The sequence below is a fragment of the Chlamydomonas reinhardtii genome, chromosome 6 (assembly GCF_000002595.2).
Source record: "Chlamydomonas reinhardtii strain CC-503 cw92 mt+ chromosome 6, whole genome shotgun sequence".
NCBI classification, from domain to species: domain Eukaryota; kingdom Viridiplantae; phylum Chlorophyta; class Chlorophyceae; order Chlamydomonadales; family Chlamydomonadaceae; genus Chlamydomonas; species Chlamydomonas reinhardtii.
In genome coordinates this window covers 4937378-4947842 of record NC_057009.1, presented here as the reverse complement: position 1 = coordinate 4947842, position 10465 = coordinate 4937378, and the positions used below count along the sequence as shown (strand labels likewise).

The 10465-nt window shown below is 65.3% G+C and overlaps 2 protein-coding genes across 2 annotated transcripts; one reads left to right on the top strand and one right to left on the bottom strand.

Moving 5' to 3' along the window:
• Positions 1-375: 375 nt before the first annotated feature.
• On the top strand, positions 376-3361 carry CHLRE_06g279650v5 (uncharacterized protein). The gene is made up of 5 exons (XM_043063238.1): positions 376-761; positions 982-1184; positions 1424-1467; positions 1716-1911; positions 2091-3361. The coding sequence occupies exons 1-5, from the start codon at positions 686-688 to the stop codon at positions 3060-3062; spliced, it is 1491 nt and encodes a 496-aa protein (XP_042923944.1). The 5' UTR covers positions 376-685; the 3' UTR covers positions 3063-3361.
• A 2-nt stretch (positions 3362-3363) lies between these two features.
• Positions 3364-10425, bottom strand: CHLRE_06g279600v5 (uncharacterized protein). The gene is made up of 4 exons (XM_043063237.1): positions 9791-10425; positions 6588-9621; positions 6284-6437; positions 3364-6117 (listed from the first exon to the last, which is right to left on the bottom strand). Exons 1-4 carry the CDS (start codon positions 10062-10064, stop codon positions 4756-4758), a joined length of 4824 nt encoding a protein of 1607 aa, XP_042923943.1. The 5' UTR covers positions 10065-10425; the 3' UTR covers positions 3364-4755.
• Between the last annotated feature and the right edge of the window lie 40 nt (positions 10426-10465).

Here is a 10465-nt window from a genome sequence, read left to right as displayed (position 1 = left end):
GTCCATGGCTCCATGCCAGCAGACCGGCCGACGTGAGAGCCTTTCACACGCGCTGAATATTACCGTCCGTGGTCTGTGAAGTATATTCATTCCCCGGCCCTTTACCTCCCGTGTCACACACGACCCGCCATCTTGTGTATAATTTTGCCCTCACACCTACAGCCCTGATGCCACGCCGTCTCACGCTTCACGTGGCTACAACGAGCTGGCAGTGCGGGGACTACATGGGCGAGGGCGGCAAGGCCTGGGAAGGCGTAAGGGGGAAGGGAAGGGGAGGGGCACCGTGTCATGCGGTGCGTGCGGGGGGGGGGGGGCCTTCATGAGGGGTTTGGCTGTTTCTGACACTAATCCGCATTGACTTTGCCTATATAGGCTGTTGCATCGCCAAAGACCGGCTGGCGGCCAAAGACCGGCTGGCCGACCAACCGGCCCGCCTCGCAAACACCTCGCCTTTCTGACTTATAACCACAACCAACACAATCTGCATAATATCACATTTTCTGCCAGTTGATTCTAGGATGAAAGCCTAGGGGGCGAATTGGCGCAAAGCCCTAATTCAACGTTTTGCCACGGTTCGCGACAAGATAACTTGGGAAGAATATATCAGGCGCCGTCGATGTGGAATCGTGTGCTGGCCGCCCGACCTTGCCCAGGCACACCGCGCGGGCGAATGTTGGAGGCGGCCATGGTGTCGTGCCCTCGCACACTTCACCGGTTAGGACTTGGGCTACCGGCTCTGCGCAGGCCTGTCCATGCGCTAGGTCAGTGGGGGGCTGCTTCGACTTTCTCCGCGCTCAGGCAGAACAGGGCAGAACTGCGCGAATACGGCAGGACAGAGGTGTTCCCTAGTGTGCACCTGTTTGCCGTACGCCGGTGCGCCTCGATCGTGTATGTTCATTGCACCCTGGGATTGCGGTCATCCGAACTTGTGCTCGATGAAGTACGAGTAATGCTTTGCCGCTTTCGTGGCTCCGCCCGCAGGACTGACACCTGCTTGCGCTGACTGGCTAGCTCATCATACATCTCCAACCCGCCCAGGCGAAGGTCGAGTCGCTTCGGGATTGCAACCCGATGCAGGTTCCACCCAGGCAAGAATAAATCACCAAGACAACTTCCATTTGGTACTGCACTCCGTATACAAGAACCCGCCCGATGCCACACTGGAGCAGCTGCGTCACCTGGAGGTCAGTGTGGGGAGGCACTTTGGGATGATTCGCTGTCCATAGCGCGGCGCTAGGACTCCATCGATCAAAGTTTTAGAGGCTCCACGAATGGGAAGAATATATTATGGCTGTCGCGGCTTGTGGTTTGCCCTATTGGGCCACGGGTACTGCGTAGTGCGTACCAAAACACCATCGCCCCGGCTTGGCCACGATTCCGCCGCCCAAGCTGCAGTGTTGATGTCGAGAACATTCACTCGCAGGAGTTGACGTTGCGGCGCCTGGACGAACTGAACTGCGATGCTCTGTGAGTGGCGGACTGCATTGTACTGCGCTGTGCTGGATGAGGCTGGTGGACGCCTCTGAACATGTCGTGCTTTGGCACAACTTGGGCACTGTGATACAGCTACCTGCTGGCATCAAGGTTACACAGCTGAATGAGTCACTCAAATGACTCACGGCGGCTTTCCCGGCACACACAACGACCGCTTGCAACTTAAACCCGCCGACCCGGGCCCGGATCTTCCCTCTCCCTTTGGAACCCCAACACCGCAGCATCACCGTGATGTACGCCTTCGCGCGCACCTCCTTCCACCCAAGCCCCGTCCTCACTTCCCGCATGGCAGCGGCCACGGAGGCGGACATGGCCTCCTTCACACCGCGGCAGCTGGAGCACGCCGCCTGGGTGCTGGCGCGCGTGCGCCACCGGCCCTCACCCACCTGGCTGGACAACTTCGCGAGCGCCCTGGAGGTCCGGCGGCACGCGTTCTATTGCAGCATGGGCGTCCCTTCGCATGGAGCCCAGTTTTATAGCGATTTGTCTGTGGCTTTGGTGCTTCGTCTGGATGAGATTACCAGCGCAGCTTGATGTGACCCTGTCCCATGTATGATTGTGTGTGTGTGTGTGTATGTGTGTGTGTGTGTCCTCAGGTGAACTGGGACTATTTCAGGCCGGCTCAGCTGGCTTCCACGCTGGCGGACGCCGCGGCATGCGGGCTGGCCGCACTGCCCGCCGCCACGTTGACCGACCAGCTGCCTGCCAGCCTGCGCAAGGCCGCCGCGCCGGACGCCGCCACAGCGCCATCCACAATGGCCCGGCTGGTGTGGAGCGCCGGGCATTTCGGCAGCCTACCTTCAACAGCACCCGCAGATGCACTGCAGCGGCCCGGCCCTCAAACTGCGCCCAGCTCATCTGCCTACGGCGTAGACACGCATTCCGTCTCTGCGCTGGGCGGAGCCGGTGGAGCCACGGTGCGGATGCGGGCGCAGGTGCGGGAGGAGGAGCTGTTGTCCTGGTGGGAAGGCGAGGAGGTGCTGGAGGCGGCGGCGCCGGAGGACGTGGTGCTGGTCCTGCACGGCCTGGCGGCGCTGGGTGTGCGGCCGGCGCCGGCCTGGACGTCCCAGCTGCTGGGGCGGCTGCTGGGGCGGGTTGAGGCGGTGCGTGCGCTGGACGCCCGGCACCTGGGGCTCTTGGGCTGGGCCGCGCTCAAGCTGGCGGAGGGGCCGCTGCCGTGGGGCTGGCTCCAGAGCTACATGGAGGCACTGCAGGCGCGGCTGCGGAGTGCGGCTACGGGGCCAGCAGCACGCCAAGCGGAAGCAGGAGCGGCAGGGGCGGAAGGGGCGCTTGGTGGGCAAGGCGCGGAAGGTGGACGGGAGTCCATAGCAGCGGCGGCGGCTGAGGCGGGGCCCGGATCCGGCCTGGCGGAGGTGGAGCAGGGCGGCGCGGAGCCTGCGGATGTGGCGCTGGCCCTGAGCAGCCTGGCCGGGCTTGGGGCGCACATGGCGGGCAGCGGGGAGGGCGCGATGGATGTGGCGGAGTACTGGCGCGGTGATGGGCGCTGGGAAGCGTTATCGATTGAGGAGCGTACTCTCCTTCAGATCCTCGGTTACGGGCCCACTTGAGGCATGGCAGGACATGAGACAACCAGCGCAGCTGCAGATTGCGGACTTTGCTCCTGCGGGTTGTTAACCGTATGTGCATGTTGCTTGTAGAAATGGGAGTGCCTACGGGCGGCTGCCCTACTAGCCACGTTTTGCCCGAGGCCCGAGAGGCCGAAAACCCACTGTCCTTGGTGCGCGCCCGAGGTGGGTGAATGGCTGTTACCGGTCGCTGTTGTGTCAAGGGCTTGCTTCCTTTCCAAACGGCAGTAAGTTGAGCTGAATGTAGCCAACCCTGAAACCTGGTCAGGGACTGGAGCGCCAATGCGCCATGTTGTTCCGAGTTGCTAGCTTTATGGTCAACAAATGACCACACACATCATTGTAGCAGCCCGATCCCAGGCTCTCTGGTCTCATATCTACCACTCAACAGCTCCGTACTCAGCATACCACTTAGGTCCTTGACACCCAGCCTCCGGGACAGCGTGCACCCTACGGGACTTCACCAACCTGCCTTACAACTGTCCCATCGCACACCCAGCATCCGGGACAGCGTGCAGACACGTGCCTCCATCGCTGTCCTCATAAATGTCTTCACAAACAATGTCCAGACGAATTCCTCGAAATTGGGCGTTGCGACTACGCCAACATATCAAGGGCTAAGGCAGGGAAGTATGGGCTGAGGCAGGATAGTCTTGTCCGCAGGTTCCATTACACCCTCTGGAACTGCCGTACGGCGCTAGGGACTTCAGCACGCACAGTTGAGACCTCTGGTCTTCGCCGTATGTCCTGACTCACGTAGACAGGTTTTCAGCCTGAGCGCACTCAAATGGGGCGCCAATGCAACGGCCAATGGACGTTGGCCAGGTAGGAAGGAAATGCCCTTCTGCAACAAGGAGGTGGCTGCCTTAGGGAGGCAGGAAAAGGGCTGAGCCCTCCCCTCCCGGGTCGTTATCAACCCAGCCACCTTGACGCGGGCGCCTACTAAGCACACGCAAACTGCACACGCCTCTATGTTGGGGGCCTTTGGCATCCCCGCAAATCCGGACGTGGCCGGTTGGGTGGGGTGCACAGTCCGTGCTAACCCGCAGCAAACAAACTAGTCACGTCACTCGCCGCCAATCGACACGTGCACCCTCAGCCCCACGCCCTGCTAGCGCCGTTCAGGCTCTCAGCCCGGCCCCGCCGCCGCCGGCGGCCATGGAAAGTGTATGGCCGTGTCCGCGCACGCCTCAGTACCAGAACCATCAACAAAGCTCCTGCAATCACTTTCCAAGCCGCAAACCATCCCTGCAACATGTTGTTGTGCAGCTTCTTGTCACCTCCACCCATACTACGCCTACCCTTCCACGTCGCAGCTCACAACCAGCCCAGAAACCTGCGACGGCGAGCGCCTTGCGCCACGATGCAACACGCAAAACACAACATAGTCACCAGACCGGAACCCCAGCACCCCGATATCCACATCTCAGACGAGCTCACATCCCGCAACCATTGCAACTTCCCGACCAGCCTAACCAACTCTGTTCCACGTCTTGTTCATCAGCCTCCGCTCTCTGTACCGCCATCAAAGCCTCGCTGAGGAGATAAATACACACTTAGGGTCGTAAATAGTACGCGCATTGCATCACATCCTACCGCCCTCCGCTTAATACCCCTTCGCCCTATTCTACATAGTCACGCTCGTTCGCTACGCCCGTTGCGTTAAAGCCGTCAATCAGCGACCCTCCGCGCGGCGCTCCTCCTCTTCCTCCTCCAGCGCCAGCGGGTTGGACGTTATGTTGACCCAGGGCATGGGGCTGCTCTTGGCCCGCTGCCGTGATGCTTCCGCCGCCGCCGCCACCGGGTTGCTGTGTGACGTCATGCCAGTGCCAAACTTCATCGCGCGCGGGACCACCGGCGACATCGCCAGCACCACAGGCTTGGCAGCGCGGCCGCTGCTGCCGGGCGGTGACATAAGCCCCGGTGGCCTCGCAGTGGCTGCCGCCGCCGCCAGTGCTGCCACCTTGGCTGCTACGGCGCCGCCAACAATGGAGAGTGAGCGCGTGGGGGTGGCGCAGCCAGCGTCACGCGTGTCCGCGCTGGACTCCTGATGCTGGGGCTGGGGCGCCTGCGCCGACTCCATGGGAAGGCTCAGTTGCGGCATGGACAGCACAGGGATACGGGAATGGCGCCCGATTCCGCCGCTTGCGGAGCGAAGCACTGGCGGCGCTGCTGAAGCAAGCTGCATCAGCCTTGTAGTGGTGCTGCTTCTGAGCGCCACACCGCCGCGGTCACTGCCAGCGCCTGTGCCAGTGGTTGCAGCGGCAGCGGGCGCTGCCCCACCTGTGACACGGCCGCCCAGTGCTCGTACCAGGGCCGCTATTTCGCTGCCGCTGTCGCTGCTGTGACCATCATCAACGTCGCCCCCGCCGATGACGATGGCGGCGTCCACGCCTGCCTCGCCTCTGCCGCTGCCGCTTGCACCCTTACTAAGGAGGCCCCACAGACCGCCCTCTTCACTCTGCCTGCCCCCACCCTCCTGCAGGCTCTCTCGCGCGCTGCTTAAACCGCCCGACGCCGCGAGCAGCGGCAACGGGTTGGTGTGGAAGCGAATACCTGCACCAGAGTTGCTGCGGTGGCCGCTGCGACTGTCGCCATGCTCGCTGCCGCGGTCGCCGTCATAGCTATCTGCCACACCCGCCGGGTATCGCATTTGCTTCAGGCTGCGCGCGCCGGCGGCTCGCAAGCCAGCGGCAGCCCGGGCAGCGGCCTCGGTATCGGCACCACCGCCGGCCCAGGCGCCCGCACCGGCCAGGGCGCTGGCAGGGCTGCTCATCTGCAACGGCGTGGGCGTCTGGCTGAGCTCGCGGCTGCTTGCGGGACTGGGTGCAAAGCTGGGGCTGAGGCCGCCAGGGCTCGGGGACGTCAGCAGGGTGATGCCGCCCAGAACTGGGACGGCGCCGTTGCCCATGACCGAGGCACGCGGCGAGCTGCCGGCGGTGTGCGGCGAGCGAGGCGTGGTGCCGCCACTGCGGACCGAGGCAGCGGCGGTGGCACTCGCGGAGACAGCTGCGCGCAGTTCCTGCAGCACCCGCTCCTGCGCGGCGGCGTAGCGATGGATAATATAAAGCAGCATTCGAGGAAGGTACCGGGTAAAGTTGTGAAGGGGCGCGCCGCTGGCCTGCGCAGCAAGCAAGCGCAAGTACCGCCCCGCGCTCGTCGGGCTCTGGTGTCGTAAAGACGGTGGCCGGCGTGCAACGCACCTGTTGCTGAAGCGCCGCTGTGGCGGTCGCCGCCGCTGCTGCTGCGGTCCTCAGCGCCGAAAGCTCCGCCTCCTGCCTACGCACTGTCTCTTCCAGCGCAGAGCAGCGGGCCTCGGTGGCCGAGGCGGTGGCGCCTAGCCGCTCGTATTGCCGCCTGCCGAGTTGGGAGCGAGATCAAGTCAATCACGCCCTCACATGACCTCCATTCTGGTAGTAGAACGTGCGAGCCGCCAGAGCCCACCCTCGCGGTCTTGCCTATGTGCTTCCTTTCCCAGCCCGAGCTCTCGACCCCCCGGCCACCCACCACAGCTGTGTGTGCCGCGCCGCCAGCGCCTCCAGTTGCAGCCGCGCCTGTGTCAGCGCCATGCTGGCCGTGCCGCATGCCAGGCAGCGAGGGCTGGGCATGAATGTGGCCGCCGCTGGTAGCGCTGCCAGCGGCTCCGCCCCCGATAGCACCGCACCCGCGGGCGGCAGGCGACCGGAGGCATCACCGGACGCCGGCGCCGGTGAAGAGCCGCCTGCAGCAGCGGCTGTGGCCGTGGCATCCGTCAGGGCCCTCTCGCTGAGCGCCGACGCGGCTGAGGCGGCGTCGCTTGCGGCCGCAAGGCGCTCATGCAGGTACTGGTGCTGCGTGCTGCTGCCCGGCAACGACTGCCGCTGAAATGGCTGCTGCTGTTGCTGCTGCTGCTGCTGCTGCTGCTGCTGCTGCTGCTGCTGCTGCTGTACCTGTTGCTGCTGGTACCGCGCATGCAGGTGGTGCGCGGCCTGCTGCTGCGCGGCTGACAGAGGACCTCCTGCCCTTGCTGCGGCCTGGCCCGCCCCTGACCCTGTGGTTGTGCCTGTGCCTGGACCCAGGTTGGACTGCAGCAGGGCGTCCTCGTTGCCGCTGCAGCTCCAGGTGTTGGGGCGACACAGCGGCGGCGGCGGCAGACTGGGGGAGCAGGGGCTGCCGCCGGCGCTGCCCTCCGCCGCCAGCAGAGCTGCCTTGGTGCCCGGAGTTCCGGCGCCAGGTGTACCGGCGGCGAGGGTGCCGTGTGCAGCGCCGGCCGGTGAGGAGCTGCTGCTGCCGCCGCTGATGCTTGCGTAGCGCTCGCGCAGCACCATCGCGGCCAGCTGGGGATGCTGCAGCGGCGGCCGTGGGAGCTGCTGCTCCGGCAGCTGGCTGGTGCCGCGGCCGGACAGGGCGGACGCGGGGGCCGACATAGGCTGCGATTGTGCTGGGTCAGGCTGCGCTGCCAGACGAACTGCCGGCTGCTGGAACGCAGCAGTTGCTGACGGCTCTGCCTGTCCGGCCATTCCGTCCAGTGATGCCATGGGCGACAGCGTGGGGGTCTTATTGCCGGTGAAGGACGAGCGAAACGCCAGTCGTGCGGCGTGGGCAGCGGCCATTGGGTTGGCGCCCGAGTCGATGCTGGTGGTTGAGTCAGCCACAGACGCACCGTCGCCGCCGTCGCAGCTGCCGGCGTCAACGCCCGTGGTAGAGGCGGGCCGGTGCAGCCAGTCCGTGGTGGAGCAGCAGGAGGTGCGGCCGGCGCTGACAGCGCTCATGCCGCCAGCGCCCGACCCGCTCAGGCGCGCCGCCACTGCGTCCCAGGTGGCTGATGAATGAGCGAAGCCTGGGAAGCCGCTTCCGCCGCTCCCGGGCCCACCGTGAGCAGTGCTGCTGGCACCGTGCCTGGCGTCGACGCCAGTTGGCGTTGACCCGTGGGCGTTCAGCACACCGGCGCGCACCGCTGCCGTGGTAGTGGCTGTGGCTGCCGCTGGCGGGACCACCGCACTGGCGCGCGCGGTGGTGGCGCTGCGGGTGGGTGTGGTGCTGCCGGCGTGCGGGTCCGCAGGGCCGTCCGCCGCGGCGGCAGCGACCGGAGACACTTGACTTGCGGGCGAGGAGGTGCAGCTGGGGCCCGGCGTGTCCGCCTGTGGCACCTGCGGACGCAACCCCATGACAGCAGAGGTGGCGGCGGCAGCAGCTGTGGGCGTGCCGCCGGGAGTGCTGCCGCGAGAGAAGTGGCCGAGGGCCCGTGGGGCCGCCCCCGTGTCCGTCAGGAGGACGCAGCACTCTGATGAGCGGCGGAACACGCCCACGGGGGGCAGCTGCGCCAGCTCCTGCAGTTGTGGCACCGCCTCGGCCCCGGCCGAAGCCAGGCGCGCGGCTGCCTGCACCTCCGGTGCGCCGCTCACGCTGTTGCGGGCGTACGCGAGTGTGGTGGTGCTGCTGGACGTGACGGAGTCAACCAGAGCCTCGGGCTGGTCAGCGTGTGGCTGCTCAGTCGCCGCAGCGCCTGGCAACGCCGGGGACACTGTGGCCGTCGGCCGTGCAGCAGTTGCGTCCGCGGTGCTGCTGCTGTCGTTAGGCTGCTGCTGCCCTACTCCAGTGGCATCGTCCGCGCTCGTGCAAGCCACGGTATCAGCTGCAGCCGCCTCAGAGCTTGTGAGCGCACCCGGCTGCGCAACTTCCGCCTCCAAATGCCGTGCTGCTGCCACCACGTCAGGGCAAGGGCGCTCCTCCAATGAGGTCTCAGCGGCAGCGGCAGGCAGTACCTCCTGCTGCTCCAGCCGCTGCACCTTTTCCTGTTGCAGCGATGTCGCATCAGCAGGTGCAATCGAAAGCGATTGCGGGGCCGTTGTGGCTGTTGCGTGCCCAGCCGAGCTGATGGCGCCTGCTGACGTGCCATTGGCCGCCGCGTCGGGCGCCTGCAGCTGCGCTCCTGGCTTGACCTGCTGGGGATCCGGTAGGTCAGCCTCCGCAGCAGGCGCGGCACCGGACGCAAGGGACAGCTGCCCCACCGGAGCAAACGCTTCCTGGGGAGCAGTGGCAGCTGTCGCCGCCACCAGCGGCTGTGCAGGCGTGACTGCTGTACTTGCAGCCACTGCGTCGCGTCCCGCTTTCATGTGCACTCCTTGTGTGCATTCCGCCGCGGCCTCTGACCCGACCGAACCGACATGCTCCTGCTGCGCCTGGTGCCCCTCATGCTGGGGCTGCTGCTGCCCCAGCGCCCCTGCTGGCCCTGCCGCCTCCGCCGCCTCCTGCTCCTGCTCTGGCTTCTGCTCAGGCGCACCTGCCCGTTGCACTCGCTGCTGCGTGCCTGAGCCCGCCTTTGAAGCAGCCTCGGCAGCCGTCTCCTCCGTGATTGCCTCAAGGCACGCGTCCACGCCCACGTCCGAGCAAGAGATGGCGCGGGACGCCGCCACGGAGGCGGCCGCGGTGGCGGCGGCCGCTGCCAGCGAGGCCGCGGAGAGCGAACCGGCTGAGAAAGGGTGGCGAGGCGTGGTTTCTGTACGGGCGCCAGGCGTGGTCCAGCCACTAGCGCCGATCACGGGCGTGCACCCGCCGCCAGCTGTCATGTGTGACAGAGGGAGGATGTGATTAAAGCCCAGGGTGAGAACCCACATGCGCGTTTTTTTGCCACAAAGCCACGCGTGAGGATGCCCTGACTGACTACAGGTGCAAGGCAAGGCAAAGGCAGAGTTGTTGTTGTGGGTGCGCCCCGGGAGCCGCCAACGCACCGTAGGTGTGATGATGTGTACCAGGTCCCCACTTCTTCAGGCGTTCGCTACCCGTATTGGCGGGTGACGCTCCGGGCAGCAGCCACGTGTGCAACAGGGTGAAGAAGCTGTTCATCTCAGTGAGCTGCACGCCCACCTGCGCATCCTCGGGAGCGAACGGGGCCATTGGGGCACGGCCAGCGCCAGCGCCGCGAGCGCCGGTACCCAACCGCCCATCACCCGTTGTGCTTGGCGGTGGTACGCCCCCGCCACTGCTTCCACTGGCTGATGGCATTGCAGTGATCCCACAGAAGCCGAGGGTGCGGCCAGACTTTGTTTCCTGTGCTAATGACAAAGGCTGCGGATTCTGGTGCTGCACCTCTGCGGCTCGTCTAAGACTACGCCTCTCGACCTCATGCTGATAAAGCCGTCAACATGATACCCTATCGAACAAGTTCGCCGCAGTTGGGGCGCTTACGCTCGGTTTCGGGGGTTTTCAAACTCCGAGCCCTCGTGGGCTCGTCATTGCTAGAGCCTAGTGAAACAAATTGAGCTCACATTGGCAGCGAGTAACTCGCGACCAGAAACTTTGGCGCAAGATACAAGAGCTGGTTCCAAAAGCGAACGTGGCCTCGGGCTGTGAGCTTGCAGTCAGCTATCATGTGTTCCCAGTGGACTATGTTCAATCGGGGTCCT

Bases quoted from the DNA above. Each gene is read 5' to 3' on its own strand.
- CHLRE_06g279650v5 (XM_043063238.1), top strand. From the start codon at position 686: ATGGTGTCGTGCCCTCGCACACTTCACCGGTTAGGACTTGGGCTACCG. The intron at 762-981 runs GTCAGTGGGGGG...CTCCGCCCGCAG, and splicing joins CAGGCCTGTCCATGCGCTAG to GACTGACACCTGCTTGCGCT. The intron at 1,185-1,423 runs GTCAGTGTGGGG...ATTCACTCGCAG, and splicing joins AGCAGCTGCGTCACCTGGAG to GAGTTGACGTTGCGGCGCCT.
- CHLRE_06g279600v5 (XM_043063237.1), bottom strand. From the start codon at position 10,064: ATGCCATCAGCCAGTGGAAGCAGTGGCGGGGGCGTACCACCGCCAAGC. The intron at 9,622-9,790 runs GTGCGTTGGCGG...CACACATGACAG, and splicing joins TACACATCATCACACCTACG to CTGGCGGCGGGTGCACGCCC. The intron at 6,438-6,587 runs GTGGGTGGCCGG...CCAACTCGGCAG, and splicing joins GCGCGGCACACACAGCTGTG to GCGGCAATACGAGCGGCTAG.